At 46.5% G+C, this 16,873-nt stretch overlaps 1 protein-coding gene across 1 annotated transcript in view; it reads right to left on the bottom strand.

Annotated features, from left to right (window-relative positions):
* Window positions 1-930: 930 nt before the first annotated feature.
* The window catches only part of SH3BP5 (SH3-domain binding protein 5 (BTK-associated)), a 24,518-nt gene continuing 8,575 nt past the window's right edge, over window positions 931-16,873 (bottom strand). Inside the window, exons 3-8 of the mRNA XM_008940270.1 lie at window positions 12,609-12,773; window positions 8,112-8,242; window positions 5,240-5,282; window positions 4,225-4,444; window positions 1,851-2,108; window positions 931-1,221 (exon numbers count right to left, since the gene is read on the bottom strand). Of these exons, the coding sequence (XP_008938518.1) occupies window positions 1,040-1,221; window positions 1,851-2,108; window positions 4,225-4,444; window positions 5,240-5,282; window positions 8,112-8,242; window positions 12,609-12,773 (999 nt within the window). The 3' untranslated portion in view covers window positions 931-1,039. The remainder of the gene's footprint in view (window positions 1,222-1,850; window positions 2,109-4,224; window positions 4,445-5,239; window positions 5,283-8,111; window positions 8,243-12,608; window positions 12,774-16,873) is intronic.

The raw sequence follows: 16,873 nt of genomic DNA on the forward strand, positions 1-16,873 counted from the left end.
AGAAGACACTACTACTGCCTAACAGCTGCTGGCAAAACACTCCCATGCCCTTTCTAGTTTTACTGAACACTTCCTCTAGGGCACACTAAAACCCCGAGTCCCTGTAACAGTTATAAATCCCACACAGTACAACCTACGGAGAAGCTTAAGAACACATTGTCAATCTACACTGGCAATTCCTTTTCTTCATGCACATGTTAAGGGTAGATCCCTTATAACTGTCCTGAAAACATCTATGACTCCCCCTTTTCAAGGGAAAAAAAAAAACAAACCCACACTTAAAGTGCTGAAAAATCACACTTCTCAGGGGAGGGGAGGAGAAGGAAGGCAAGGACAAGGGGCCAATCAACTCTTTCTGGTCACTGGAATCACCCTCGGAGTCCCAGCCAGACTTGGGAGGTGGCTGGAAAGGGCCCCCCACCGCTGAGTGTCCGTCTCACCAGGCCCTGTCTGTCCGTCTGTCTCTCAACATCAGTTTTTATAGGTGTGACTCCTCTTTGTCGTTTCTGTGAGCACCAAAGGAAGAGTAAAGGTTTTCAGACCCCACACATGCAACGCCTTTCCTGTATACAAAATATTTCTAGAGTTTCAGCATAATACAGACAAATACAGATGTTTAAAGAATATGCCACATACTCAAGAGATTCACTGTATCTAAAGAGCATTTCATTCTACAAAACTGAAGCCAAACTGCTCCCTACAAATGTCTGGCTTGAATTTCAGACCCCCCCCACTGGCATGAATTTACACGGGAACATTACGAGTTATTGCTTCAGCCAGGCTGCTACAAAACAATTTACAAAGTCTGTGAAACATGAGCACGGCTTAAACATTTGATAACTTGTCCAGCCTACAAAGGATTTACTGAATAAAAACTTCAGCCTTCCAGATCAATTAGACTTCTTAGTGCAGTTTAAAATTCTTAGAGTAAACGCTTAAGATTTGGCATATATTATTGGCACAATGTTCTTCAAAACATTTAGAAGTTCATGTGTAAATATTTATACTCCCATCAATCAGGACAGGGCACAAGGAGGATTCAGCCAATCTGGGCAGCTTTCCTGCCCGCGCATATTCCCTCTTTGATTTTCATGCACTGAAGGGAGAGCTGCTTCATCCGGTTATCCAAAGCCAGCCCTTCTGCAGAGCTGCTCCTGTTGCTGCTTCTATTCTTGTTCACTCTGTCGCTTGTCTTGTTCTCAGCTCCTTCTGCCCTATCCCCTGCAAAGAAAGGATTAAACTATATGTTAAACCTGGGTTTCATTCTGCAACTTAAGCTTCAAGCGGGTGCCTCCGTAGCTGCCTTTGCCCAAGCACGCAAAAAATACAGGAGCAGGAGCAAGATGCTTCCTGAGCTGTGCCTGTCCTGTGCACTGCATCAGCCAGGGACAGCGTGAGCAGCCGGGGGCAGAGGGGAGCAGTGGTAATGGCAGTCCTCCAGTTGGAAGGGATTTCTCAGCAAGGGCCACCAGAGCCTGCAAGAGGTTCCTTTTGGCACCTTTCTTTTTTCAGCACAGGACAGTAATAAAAAAAAAAAAAAAAAAAAATTAGATGTGGATTCTCCTTAAAGTAAACATACCATCAGAATCCCCCTGGCCACTTGTTTCATGAGAAACCTTGAACCCTTCCACAGAGGCAGACCTGGGGAACCTTCCCAGCCAGAAGAATTATTCACACACTTCAGACGTCCCCATTAGCAGTGGGACGCAGGCATCTCAGAACCGCCTTCCCCAGGGGCGTGGCCAGCGGGCCAGGGCCGAGAGCCGGCAGCAGGCCGAGGGGAGCTGGGACGGTCTCCCCCGCGATGGGGCTGAGTCGGCTCGGCCCAGGGCGCACCCTGCTGCACGTACCTCTCTCGGCTTCGCACTCGGGGGAGGAGGCCCCGCTGCACTCGCTGCGGGGGCCCAGCACGGGGAAGATCGCCCCGAACTCGGAGAGGGACACCGGGCTGGGCAGGTCCAGGCTCCCCGGTCGCGCCGCAGGAGGGAACTGAGCGGGCACCTCACAGGGGCTCGTAGGACCAGAGCTGAAGCTGGACACCGACTGAGTTTCCGAATCTTCGGATACGAAGCTGCTGCCGTTGTCATCCTCAAACACTTCTGAAGCCACTGCAACGTTCAAATAACGTTCTGGTTAGCAAACCTCCCCCCTCCTGCACCTCCCTGGCAAGGGCTGTGTCTCAGGTCTGCATCTTCTGCGCACGGGCTGCTCTTCTTCTGCCCTGTCCCCTCTGCAAAGCCTTAACCCGGCGTTCTGCAGCACAAAGGCTGGATTCCGCTTTGAGGAACAGCGACCTGCCAGCCACACCCTGCAAGAGCAGCTCTACCCCACCTGCTGCTCCTCAGGCCACAATGCTCTTGGATTTTTACTGTTCCTGCTGCCCCCTGCCCAGCTGGCACCTTGGTCACTTGGCTTCATTCCCCTGTGCCTGCCGTAGCCAGCAGCATCGTGGTGCCAGCACAGACTCCCAGTCATTTAAGGCACTCACTAGAAAGCAGATTGCTTCCACCTTATCTTCCCACTTTCACAGTTAAAACCCAGCATGAATTCCTAACATCTCTTTTTGGATGAGGATCACCAAGCAACATCAAATTAAAAAATGCCCCACCCACATATATAATAGTCCCTGCTCATGTTCACTCAGATCTGAATTCTAATTAAAGCAAACCAACTGCAAACTGTCTCGCTGGATTGAGCTGCAGGCTCTTTGCTAGCAACAGGAGGAAGAATCCATTAAAGAAGGTTCCATTTTGTGCAACACAGGGGTGTAGATTTTGCTAAAATTCAACATTTTTCAGCCATGGCTTATTGCAGGATGGGGACCTACAAACCAAAGACTTCTGCATACAAGTATTCGCACTGGGATCAGAAGGTTTCCCAAGTGCATCAGCCTCTACACCACAAAAGCATGTGCTGGAATCACACTGGTCTGAAGACGTCCCACAAATAGCAAGACCTTTACAGTGACCTCAGGTTATCCTCAATCACACCTCCTTGCGAGGTGCTGTTGTTAGAGAGGCTCAGAACAGCCCTGCAAGAGCAGCAGGCACAAAGCAGTAGTGCTAACGAAACGGCTCAAAGGAGAAGTTTCAAAGTAGTTCTCCTCTCAGCCTATGGCTGGCGTGCACCGCTCAGACACAAAGGGTGCAGACGGAGGCAGGTCCCCGTCGCAGTTACCACAGGGAGAGTGTTCAGCCTCTGCCTGCTGTGTGTGCAGATTGCAGAACTGACCCAAAAGGTCAGTTTCAAACATAAAGCAGGCAACAGCATTATCCACCTTCCTGCACCCTCTGGGAAACCTGGTGCTCAGAAACAGGTTGTTGTGGTCTTGTGGTTTTAACAATATCAAGTCCAAGACTGCAGAGTGGCCTTTCTCCTCACTTGCTGTGTTTTATCATTATACGGTGAGCAATGCAGGTAACTATGCAGCAGGTGAAAGCTAAAAAAGGTTGGGCAGAATAGATGTTTCCAGTTAGAGGAGCCCTGTGCTTGGCCAGAAGCTCTGGCTCCAGCTAGTCTAAAACAAGCACAAGTCAAACTGCATCTTATTTATCACTATCCAAACTCACCATACCACACAGGAGCATCTGCTATGGCCAAAATACTCTTGCTGATGATGAGGTTTTTTATTCATCTCCAGCAGACAGAAATCAAGATGTAAAATGGCCTTCTGCATGGCAGAAATCCCCCACCACGTTACAACACATGGGCGTTTAACCTGCCCAGGCTATTTTGGTTACTACACCTGGCAGGCTGCTGGCCCTGCTCTGTTGTAACTCAGTTCCAGCACTAGACTGTGGAATTCCAAGACAGGGAAGAGCCCGTCCTTGTCTGCAGCCTCAGCAGTGGCCAGGAGGGCCAAATTAGCTTTCACCCAGAGTCAGGACAAAAGCAAACTCGCAAGAGCACAGACGGCTTGAGCCTTTGAAGCCCATGCTCCCCAGGTGCCAGCAGAAAGCAGAGGTCGCCTAGGCTTGCAGTTGCTGCTCAACGGTTGCTGCTGTCACCCAGGAGGGACGCAGGAGCCTCAGTACACTACACTAGCCTACCACTGCTGCTTCACTCCCAGCTCGCAGCACGCGCTCTGCTGAGATCATGTATGGGCAACAGGTCCTAGAGCAGGAAGGAGCTGGTCCTTCCAGCCCTCCTGTGCAGGCGTGACGCCGTTGGGTGCTGCTGACCACAGCTCATGTACTCCTAGGCACGGGAGCGCTCCGTACTCACTGGAGATGGTGTCTGACTCCGGTTTCGTTGCTGACAGGTCTTCCACAGAGGCGTTGCTCCCCTCGGCACCCACGCCACATCCTCGGGGCCCCATGGCAGTGGACCGTCTCCTCTCATGAATCTCATCTGAGATCATCTCCAGGTTTTTCAAGGCAGTCTTATACTCTCCCTTTGCCAGGGCCAGTTTTGCCTGCAGGTCATCCACTGTTTTCTTCAGTTGCTAACAAGGAAGACAGGTACTAGGTGTGCGTTCATTGTGAATAATGCACAGTGTGCAGTTCTCTGTGGTGTCCATGAGACCCGTCTCTGCACGGCCATGCTACCACAAACCAGGGCTGGTGTCTAGCGGTGGGAGAGCTCATAATTCAACAGCACCCCAGCACAAGCAGTGGCACTTGTGAAAAAGACTGCAGCAAGACCAACCATGAGAACCAGGGCTGGGACTGCTTCTGGAAGCAATCAATCACAAGCAATCTATGCTGGTTTTTGTATTCTACTTCACACAATTGCCCAGCTTCAGGAGGGCTTTGAACGGCTGTCATGGAGGAGCCTTAGGCCCCCAAACAGCAGGCCTTTGCCCACGGAGAAAAGGGTATTCCTCAGAATACTATCCTCAAGGACTATTGGGCTGGCACCCCAGGTGGATGAGGGTGAAAATTCCCCTGGACAGGCAAGCATGACAGAGAAGCAGAAGGCAACCCAAGTCTGGATCCTGGCAAGGAAAAGGCACATGACAAAGTCTCAGAGGTTTACAAAGAGCTGCTGCATCTTAGGCAGCCCGGGGAAGGGCTCTCAAAAAAGGGGTGGGACGTTCCTTGCATCCCAGGAGAGGAATGGGAAACAAAGCCTCTCTTAGTTTTTTATCTTTAAACATGTTTAGCAAATTGCTCGGGAGGTTTTGAATTGAATTGGTTTTGTAGAGAAACGCACCATAGTTGTCGGAGCACTTCAGATGTAATGTCAGTATTTACTGTAAGCAATAAGAGTTTCAGATGGATCTGGATGACGTACGTACCTCCAGCTGGACGTAGTACTTTGCCTTGAGTTCAAAATAGGGTCTGTGGGAAAACAAAGAACAGTTGTTTACAACCATGGGGCTGCATACAGATGCCTGCAGTGGGAGTTCTCTCCTCATAGCACTAACACAGCTAGTTTGGGTTTCACTGTAATCCTGAGGTTACTACCTACGTGCAAGAACACCCACCTACGTGTGCTCTCTCCCTTCCCCTCCAATTACCTATTGCTTACAGGTCTTTTGACCTAAATACAAATTGCTAAATTCCAAGTTTTGGAGTTGACAGCATCAATTCCTTCAGGCCTAGAAAGTCTGGCAGAGAGGTGCAATCAGGTATGCAGTTACATGAAACAGAACATGAACTACCCTCGTCATATTTTGACCCTGACACCTGGCCTCTCCTGAGCTACTCTCTCTCATACACGTGTGCATGCACACACACACACACACACAAACACGTGTCCGAGCAGGCACGCTGACAGGTAACAAACAAGAGAGATGCCACTTGTGCCAGGAAAAGGACACCAGCAGCCTGACACACAGGAGCTCACGCTCCTCCATGCTAGCTCGCAGCCGGGCGCGGGATGCCGGCAGCAGCTGGGTGCTGCCAGCGCAGGGACCTGTGTCTCCTCGGCTCACCGTGTCCCCTGCAGCCACGGCCCTGCAGCTATGGAAGCCTGGCTCATGACACAGCAGGGCGTGCAAAGCCTTCACTGAGGCAGTCGGTGTCCTGCATCATCAGCTGTCTGAGCCCATGACACTGCACAGTCGAGCAAAGTGCTTTTTAAGTAGATGACATGAAGACTGAAAGGCATTTTGCCCAAGTCACCGGAGCAGAAAGTGACTTCCAAAAACCATCTAACACAGTTGAGTTCATTATCCTACAGCTCAGAGGCCCTGAGCCAGAAGATCTGGTAACTTAGGGACATGCAGCCGTAGGCACATTCATAGCTTATGAGAAAGTAATCACCCAGAAACAATACTAAAAGCAAAACCAAAGCAAAACAATTCAATGATCATCCACTCACCAACTTTACACAGCACCTAAATGACTTTCCCCCAGGCTGTCCCAGTCTTACTTGCAAATAGTAATGCTTTAAGCATCTTAATCCAGACTCAAGTGAGGAGCGAACGCAGCTCACTCCTCGCACGTGGAAGAGCAGCTCATTCAGCACGTCTGCCCACGAGGTTACAGAGAGGGGCGCCGGACAACGCGGGTGGACAGGCCCAGGCGTTACAGCCAACCCTCCCACGCCACCCAGAGAGCAGGGCCGAGCGGTTTGCTGGGCTCAAATCCATCCTGAAAAGCAGCTAGGAGCCAGTTACACCCTACAATACAAGAAGCCACAAATTCAGCAGCCTCAATTCCCCGTTTCATGTACCCACTTGACAGCACTGGTATTTTCAGCTCAATTTCAGTTTTCCTTCATGTCAAAATTGCAACTCTGAGAGACAACTGATCTTTCCAACATCCCTATGTAGTATGACTTTGGATACATCCACGATAAGCCTGTTTGTGCCATCAGGCATCCTCTGCTTTCATATTAGACTAGAATTGCTGTTTCTTTACACTCCTTATTAAAGGATCTCCAAAACACCCTACACCTACATGGCTGTGCCACAGTCAGCCCTGCTGTGAGACAGAGGAGGATACTGGGATCCTTCCACACACCTGAAACCCAGCTTGTTCTGAGGCAAATGACAGAAAACAGGGTTGTTTCAGCAAGGAAATGAAGACTCCTAAGGCAAATCACACAAGAGGCAGCTGGGGCACAAGGCTCACCATCATGGTTATAAACAGGCACATGGGACCCCACTGACAACTTACCAGGGTCTTTATTATAAATCTTACTGCAAGGAAGGAACTCCTAGCAGCCAAATCGATTTTCAGACATTGCTCTTATCCAGAGGAATCTGTCATTTAGTGATCTGACATTTTTCACAGTCCCTGTGCAGTGCTAGACAAACAGCATGCAGCTCATTCTACTAAGGCATGCTGCTACGCTGTTTCGGCAAACATCCTGGAATCTTTCTTAAACTGAGCAAACACCGATCAACTTAGATTTTTAGTTGACCGATTTAAAAAAAAAGTCATTTTTAGATGGAGGGATTAAAAGCTAAATACAGCAAGCAGATTGTTTAGACAAGCTAAAGTCTGGAAACATAAAGAAAGTGACCATGAAATATAAAGAGGATTAAGAATTTGCTATAAACAGGGACAAAGTTTTAAACAGGTTCTGAGCAAAAAGCTGTTTCACTTTTCTGCAAGAGAGCAAAACTGCGCATGAAATGCAGCCGCACTGGTTAGTGACACTTGCTCTCTGAAGTGCTCTCCCTTCCCCAACAACAGCTCTCACACGGCTCTGCTTCGGCAGCACCAGGCAGTAAACAAGCCTGACATGCAGCATGCTACCATGGTGCAGTCTCACACCATTCAGGTTTCTGTCCCTAGCTTTCTTGCTCTCCTAACTAAAAATAAGAACTAAAGTGTGAACAATGCTAAGCTGCAAAACATCCACACACGGAGCTCTACGGCTCTCTACGCAGCATCTCCGTGAGTCCCACGAGCCTGTTTCTCCAGCCACACGACACCAAAGCACTCAAGGCACTAGAACAAGAATAGGCCCAGGAAAGGCTTCTCATCCCAGTTAGCTCACCTGTCTATCAAGTCAGGTGTTTCAAAAGACACTTGGAAGGACAAAGGCAAGGACTAATACCAGTACCAGTTTCGCTGTGAGGCTGTCACCTGCAGACAGGAGCCCAAAGGCAGAAGCACAAAGGGCAACACACTTACAGAAGTTCAAAATACCCCACAGCATCTGTATTTCCCACAGACTTCACCACCAAACTCCTCTCCAAACATAATACGTACTTTGATTTATTGATGGCTCTTTTCAACTTCTTCTCCAGCTGTTTCATCCTTCCCATGGCAGCATTGTATTTGGCTGCAGTCTCCTTGTGAACCAACTCACTTCTCGTTTTGGTCTGTTCTGCCTCCATGACCTTCAAGAGGGAAAACACAGGCTGAGTGGCAAGACACAATGGGTTGCTTCTTATGATTTTAATTAACAGCGTCTTCATAATCTTTCTAATCAGCTCATGGCAGGAAAATGAGGATATAGAAAAAATCACTTTCAATGAACCTACTTAAAAGTTGTTCCGGAAAGGAGCAGCCATATGTCAAGATTTGGAAACACTGTGGTAACTATGACCGAGGTGTAGTTTCTTGCATAATATCTCTTACAGGAAGTTCAGAAGAGCCTCAGATTTTGAGATCACCCATTCTCTTAACCCAGCTAAATAGACAGGAGCAAAGCAGCACTAGTTGAAGTCACCCAGTTCCATTCGACAGCATGGTTTCTGTTCCCTCTCCCAGCAGGGTGGCATTTCTTCAAATTAAGACTGCTCAAAGTACATCTCTTCTCCTGACCTTGTACCTGCCACTTGTACCCTTGGGGCAGGCAGGGGACGTACTCTTACACAGAAACATCCACAGTGGCTGAACTTCTAGGATGACCACACATTCATTGGACATTTCTGTACCTCACACTTGTCCTTAATTATTAGATCACCTCTTCCTGGCAGAACTCATTCTCCTGTGTAGCACAGGCTACAGCTACTGGAAACCAAAAAAGCCCAACACAGGTATCAATCGATTCCTTTTTGCTCCTTCCCTACCCTCTATTTCCAATCTACATATCTGAGAAAGGAAGGTTGGTGCAGAGGATGTATTTTTAGTGAGTAAGTCTGTACAAGTAGCTTTGTTCTCCCAAAAAAATTTGCACGATCTGAAGTCGAAGATGGACTCCAGGGAAAATTCCAGTAATGCAGAAGAAAAAATGCAAAACAGATGCAAAAGAAAAGTTTATCAGTGAAATTAAGCAAAGCTGACCATCCAAGTCAGAGAATTACTCTGGACAAATGTTTCTTTCTTAAAACTTTAAGTCGATGGGTTTTCTAGAGGAAAAATTAGAAATAAAAGAGGTAAGAGACATGCAAGATCAGTAAACCCGAGGACAGAATCAACAACACAAGGGATTGCATTTAACCTCTGCATTTCCAGGGTCAAGTGACAGGATGATTAGGACAAGGAAGGATGTGGGTATTTTTGTTGTTTCTTTCACAGACTTTTCCTCCTCCTTCTCTCCAAGTATTTCTATCTGCAGGAAGTGTGTCTTCTCTCTACATCACAAAAGCACCCACACATCTTACACTGACAGATGGCACTTCACATTATAATATCAAAGGGAGCTTCATAAGCCAAATTAAACTGAGAGGGAGCATGCATCCTCCCTCTTCACTCTCCCCTCATTCCATCCTTTTTTAAAATGTCTCATGATCAAGAGCCAAAACATTTCTTCTCCCTGCCAGAATTTATGAACTGAACATAACTCAGGGAAGACTGTAAAAGCAGAACCTTTTTAAGACTGCAGATTGCACTGGCATTTAGAAATTAGCAATTTTTCCTGAAATCCATGAAGGATCTTCCTTTCTGCTCCAGCTTGTCTTAAACTTGAGGTAACACATCTGCCAGCAATTCCTTTTGTGCACATTTATCAACAATTTTCAACAGGAGTATAAATGTGAAGATCTTCCCCCTTCATCCCTCCAAAATTCTCCATCCTTCAGCCCTTTTAGAGCCCTCTCTCTCCACCTCAAACTGCAGCATTATAATTCAGGCAGCTGCCTGACTGCATCACATCACAGTCCTGTGCTTCACTGTGGTCATCTCATAGGCTCAAGCACAGACTTTTACAGGGCTTCGTTCATCTCTGCAGGCAGGCATCCAGCTCCTGCTCAGGCACCCAGCTTCCTCTGGGAACAGCTCTAACTGCAAGGGGAAGAACTGTGGAGTGACAGCCTCTTGTCCCTGCACCTAGTCATGCTGGCCCTGTCTGCTCCGCAAATAAAAACATCTTCCACAGGTCATGCTTCCAGACCACTCAGGATAAGCAAAATTTCAGTAATTCTCCCATTTCTCATCAGTTTCACTATAAGATTTTCTGTATCATGGGCTACAAAAGCTCTGGTCACAGTATCCCACTGAACTGCCACATTAAAGTGGCTCTTTGGCCTATGAAGAAGCGAGAACGCAGCACAATGTGCAAGCCTGGTCCCTTTCCTCCCAGGGAGAGGTTCCTGCTGGTGCCCGGCAGCACCAGTCTCTGTCTGCTGGGTCAGTGGCAAAGGCAACCCGCCCGCGTTTCCCTGCAGGCTGTATGAAACACCAGGGTCTCCTCTGTTCCCAGAGTTTGCCACCCACCAAGCTGCTACAGGGCTTCGTTTTGTTCCAAATTCCAGATTAATTCAACAGAGTCTGCTACCTCTACCTAAGAATAGCAAATAAAACCCCTCCACTCTTGTCTGACATGTCTATCCATAGAGAAATTGACTAGTAGCCCACTTCTAACATTTGGCACAGAGGTGCTTTTCTGCACTTGATTCATTGTGGTACAAGGCCCAGTGCAAGATTATTCTCTGCCCAGTACAAGAGTCATTTATAAATACCTGCAAAAAACTAGCAAATCCAAACCACTAGAGTGTAAAACCTTCTCCGAGTGATTTTGTCTGTGGGAGTAGGGGAACTGTATTTCTAAACCCTCAGCCTTTACCCTCAGAAACAGTTTTTTTTTCCTTGAGTAATTTCTAATGTAATTAATAGTTAACAATCTGAGTTAAGAGCAACAGTGTGGCAGTCAAGGAGAACTTTTGTTCTATCTCATCCTCCAGCTGGTTTTCACTCACAGCTTGGTAGAGGATGATTTTTTTCTGGTCCTTGAGACCCCAGTTATTCCATTTACCTCACCAAACACTAAGCACTTCACTAACTGCATGCACTGAAACCCACGCAGTATTCACTCTGCTCCTAAAAAAGTTCTAAAACTCAGTCAAGCAACACAAATGAACTAATGCTGGGTCTGTTCAGTCAGGACTTCCTGCAGCATTTTCACCTTCCTTGTCTCTGGCTCCAGCCTCAAGACCTCCAGCACAGCCAATGAAAATCATGAGACAAACTTGCACATAATCCTTTAAAAATCTGCTGTACCCTGGCAAGGTGCTTTCTGGGAACTGGGCTTATCCAGGCTATTTTGAGCATCAGGAAGAGCTGTGTAACTAGCTCTTAGCAACTCCTTAGAAGCTTCCAGTTTTCTCACCTACCTATTCTGAGAATCAGAAACTGGGTATGCATTTTTGGACTTTGCTCGTACTGAACAGAAGTGGCCACTGGAGAAGAGGCCAGCAGCTGGCGCCCTGGTGCACACGTGCTGCCAAGGTGGAGCTCCCTTCAGAAACACCCAGAGGTTACCAGAGCTGCAAACACCCAGTGGTAACAGGGACAGTAACACAAACAATACACCGGAGCTTGTCTTCTCTCTGTTAACACAGACCAGGCTTTCCACCTCTCCTTGTCCCACTGCCAACATCCTTATTCCCTGTTTCTTCATAAGGCAGCTGGTTTTCACAAATCACTCTGAGACAGAGGCTTTCTTATAACTGAGAAGCTTCTGCAAAAGAATAGAGCTACTGCATCGAGGACTGCAAGACAATACCAACTTTGTATGGCATGCCAGCATATTTGGAGTAGCAAGTTCAGCTTCACTGGCATATTAAGGGAGCTCTGACAGAACAAAGGTTTTTAAATTTGATTTTTGTTTCTTTCATGTTAAAAAAAAAAACCTTCTGCCTTTTTTTTTTTTTTTTTTTCCCCCACCAGACAGAAAAAAGAGATATGGCAAATGACAGGAAAATTCTTCCTGAGAGCAGCTAAAATGAATGCTGGCTCTCATTGTTAGATGGTGCATTTCTTCTGTAGACTTTCAAAGGCTTTACAATGGAGGTAAGAGCTTGTTTAAATTTGAAAGTTAATTCTGGACAGAGCAGCGTGCAAACCTAAAGTGCAATAAGCAGTTTTGAGTAATTCTGCATTAAATACTTGTTTCCAAAGCTAAGTGCCTTGTTCAACTTACTTCATACTTAGAACAGGCTATCCCTAAACTGGAACGTGTCCCCGTTTTTCCAGAGCAAGAGTTTCCATAATATATGTATTCCAGAACAGCCATTCCTATGGAAGTATTCTGGCATGACTCCAAACGCAGACATGCCTTAAGACATTGTTTACCCCTATGATATAGATGGAAGGGTTTTTTAATTTAGAGACCTACTCCACTAGCTGCTAGCACAGCCAGATAGGGAACTATGTCCCAGTAGCAGCCCAAGGCCCAAATCATTTAACCTTGGGCATCATAATTTTCTGTAGCTTCATTTCCTACCTGTCACGTATCTGGACCAATATGAAAATTAGGTCTTTCAGAAACTAAGCCTCATACACCAGAGGAGAACACAAAATATGGAAAAGACAACTGCTTACTCTCTGAGTGGCATGGTTGAGCATCTCTTGCCAGGCAGAGTCAAACTGACGCTTGTCATCTTCCAGTAGCCTCTGCTCAGCAAGTGAAATGGTCTCTTTTGCAGCACGCAGCACTTCAGTGGCCCTCTGAAAATCCTGAGTTGCCCTCTGAGCTTCCAGCTGTGCCTAGAAAAGACAAGTTGTGATCAGAGACAAAGGAACCCTCACAGTCACATTTACGAGACCCACCAGACTAATCCCAGGACTTCAAAAACCACAACAGTGTTACTGTTTCTAAACCTTCTACTTGCAAGTGACACATATTTCCTCGCTGGCCTAAATACTGCTAAGACAGCAGTTCCCACTCAAACAGGTAATTTGCAAAGAACTCTCCCATGGTGTTCACAGTCAGAACCACACAGCTGATGGCCTATGAATGAGCACCTGGCTGAGAGAGAAATACCTTATGATGTACAGTTAATCACCCAGAAACAAAAGAAAGCGCAACAGTAAACGCAGCATGTCAGGAATACCTTGAGAGTGATACTCCCTGAGCTTAGTCAGGGTGGACTTTCATCTGGTGCACCATTTATCACACTGAGGAAATGTTTTGGAAGTATTACCTTGCTATCAAGCATAAACAAGTTTTCTGAGAAGGTGGCTGCTGATTCTGTGGACGTTCTCCTTTGTTATCTCAAGGGCTCAACTGGTGCAGGAAGTCCCCAGTACACAGACAAAGGAAGACAAGAGAATTTGCAATGCATGTAAAACAGATAAAGGGCCTGCTATGACTTTCGGAAACTGCAGCTTCTTTCCAGCAAAATAACACAAAGTTTGGGCTTGAAGGAAGCACTTGCAAGTGTCTGCAAGGAAGCAGGGCAGAAAAGTCTTCTGGTGAAGATGATGGATCTTTCTGTGAGAGCAAAGACTCATCCAAAACAACCTATGACCTTCTCAGCAAAGCAAGCACATCTTAGAAGCCATCTCATCAATGAGCTGTGATCTCTTTGATTCTGTACCAAAAAATATTCTCCAAGACATTGCATTTACAGATCACCTTCAGCTCTCCTGAAGATTTTAACAAGGCTCTCACACTGTCGAAATCCCACTCTGAGCAGTCCTCAAGTGAAACACCTGCATCCCATCCTGGAAGCTGGAGCCACCTCTGTTTCTCACAGCCAAGTGTCAGCCCTCCAGGGCCCCTAACACAGCTACACATCCTTGCTAACTCAGCCCAAAAATGGGTGAGCAGTCAATAAATTTAGAGATTTTTATTTTCTGAAGCTTTTGTATTCATTTGCTGCCTCTTAACTATGTCAGCACTTTGCTGCTCTAGAGCCCTTTTGAGGCTGATGCACAAATGCCTCATTTAGCTAAAAAAAATAACATCTTTACATGAACTTTTCTACATTACATATTTCATAGAATTCTATTTAAAGGAGTATTTTTGAGCTGTTTTGCACTGAAACACCACCCTTCAAATGTAAGCTTTACATTCAATTAATTGAACACCCAGCAGTGTGAAGACAGCTTTTGTTTACATTTCAATGATTTTTAAAAAATAAACTGGAATTATCTAGTTTATACCTATGGGAAACATCCTAGACCAGATGTGACTGACAGAACAAAATAATGAATAAGACGTTACACGTCACGCTATAAAGACAAGGAGTTTAAGGCTGAAAAAGCAGAAAAGGGCTCTGGCATACAGAATATAAAACTGAGGAAGATGAAGCCTTATGAGTAAAGGAAGATGTGTGAGGAAATGGTGATCGTTTGGGAAGTGGCTAAAAATCCCTGATACAAAATGGGACATAAGTAGAACAATGATGCATTTTTCCAGCAAACAGCTGGCTACACCTCTTCAACACCAGCTGCATGAAATATCTTCACACCTGAGACGCCACAGCCATTTGTAAAGGTAATGGAAAAGGTCCTTGCCCATGGCAGGGGAGGCACTCCTACTTTAACCACAAATCTCAAAGGAAATAAAGCACACTAAGTTTCCCTTCACCATGTCCTGAAATAGAAGCAAGCTCTTCTTACTTCCTTCCCCCTGTCACACAGAGGTACTTCACCCCAAAAGTGACCATGGAAAAACAGGAGCTGTGTGTCAGAGGTCCTTCAGCTACTAGCTGGGGCAGGAAATCAAAGTCATCACCATCAGTGCAGCCATTTCCTTCCAGCCAAGGTCCTTGATGCGCTTCCTTCTGAAGCGGCCGCTGGTGTCTTCCACAGAAGAGACATCAGCCCAGGTCTTCCCCTTCAGACCTTCCTTTCCTCTTGCACTACAGACTGAAAACTCCAAGCCAAACCAGAATTGAGAGGCAGTAAAAACCCAGAAACTAGTTCTTGCTATAGGCTGTGTCAGCTGCTTATAAACAACTGCTAAAATCCCAAACCACAGGAGTGACCTCATTTTGGCAGATCTACGAGACTCTGTGAACTATATATATCGATCTGTGATGATTGTTTGCATTACTGACAGAAAATACAGTCTCTCAAGAGTCTGAACCACCCTTGTATTCTTTAAGCTGTTTAGTGAAAAGCAATAATGGGTTATATTTTGCTTTTTCAAAAGCACATTTGAAGATTTTTATTTGAGTGGAGAAGGCAAAGGGGAGGAGAAGGTGAAAATAAGCCTTGCTAGAGCTTTTTGGAGCACAAACTATTTCCTTCCTGCTGCATAACTAATGAAATGCCCGTGGAATACAACAACCAGCTGTCTTTTAGTCTCTGTTTTTTGTTAGATGTCTTGTTCTTGTGCTGGGCTTTTGGTACCAACCATGCATCCACATCTCCTAAGAGCTTAACTGTTACACAACTAGCGTGACTCTTGGCTCTCTTTCATTTTCTTGGTAAATCTGTAGTCTATAAAAAGGCCTAGGAAATAAGAGCAGACCTACAAAGCATGTTCTGAGAGACATCTAGCTCTGTGCTAAAGTTGGGCAGTAGGTGTAACGCCCTTAAAACAGGATCACAAGCCATATTGCGAGGGACAAAAAGGGCACAACCAACAGTTCACTTCATTAGCTACTGCTGTCACCAGCTGGTCTCCTCAAAGCCAGAATCCCACCTCCCTTTGTTAGGAGCTACGGAAGGAACAGAAATACCTAAACATACGATTTCCTCCTATGCTTTAAGACCAGTCCTGGCCTGGATCAACCGATGGGATCCCGGCTTTTCTCTGCTCTCTTCTGGCGGTTCCCTCCTTGGCTGTACACCAGGATCTTGTGACATGAAGGCAAGAGCATTATTGCCAAGCCGATCGTTGCCACTGTGCACTCAGCCATTTGAAACCTCCTGGAGTCCTCACTGTTTTTACTTGCTCTACCTCCTTCCCTCAAGGGAGCAGGGAGGTGATGCACATTTAGGCACAGAGATTGTATGGGAGATACTACACGAAGCCTTCGGGCCCTCCCTTGTTTTTTGTGAGGTTACTGTGAAATGCTGGTTTGCTTGGAGTTACACACGCTATTTAACGAGTCTATGGCACCAGAACATGACAACCTGTTCATCCTAATACCATCCAGACACAGCCTCCTTGGGCACTCACTGCCATCTGCTTGCTAGTTGTGCGCTTATTTGCAGCCAAAATTACAAAGCTGCTGCCTTTCTGGAAATGTGGATCATAGAATACATCCAGCCTTTTCTCTACAAGTTAAAATATATTATTAAGAGAGAAAAACATCAAGATAATCCTCCCTCCAATAGGCACCTGTATTCTGAGAGCCTGGGCAGTGACTCAGCGAGTGTAAGGCTTACACCCAGTTTCTAGGCTTACAGCGGCTCTAGGTGCTCACCTGGCAGTGGCCAGCTTCCCTGAAATCAAACAGAGAAGCAAGAAGCAAACTACCACAAACACACACTGCAAGATGTACACTGCCTGCCTTAGTGGATTCTGCTCTTTCTGCTCAAGTTAATAAATGTTAAGCACATACAGATGCAACAGATTCAGGAGAAACCCTGGATCATTCTCTCACCTAATTGCTGCCAAAGCAGCAAACGTTTGCAAGGAGAAATTCCCAGAGGGCTGGCGAGGGACTGGCAGCCTGGTTCTGAAAGCACATCTTGTGACTGCATGCATACCAACCCAAGTGAGTTTCACATGGCAACAGGCTGTCCTGGGCACGTTCTCCCAGTCCTCAGAAAGCCTCACAGCCACCAGCAACTGCCCATCCTCAAGAGCAGGGACACGCTCTGGAAGAAAAGCCCAGCCTGAGCTCACACGTCTTTGATGGCATCCTCACAGCTACTTTTGAGACAGTCATTTTCCTAAGACTCCT

The sequence above is a fragment of the Merops nubicus genome, unplaced genomic scaffold (assembly GCF_000691845.1).
Source record: "Merops nubicus isolate BGI_N331 unplaced genomic scaffold, ASM69184v1 scaffold46645, whole genome shotgun sequence".
NCBI classification, from domain to species: Eukaryota; Metazoa; Chordata; class Aves; order Coraciiformes; family Meropidae; genus Merops; species Merops nubicus.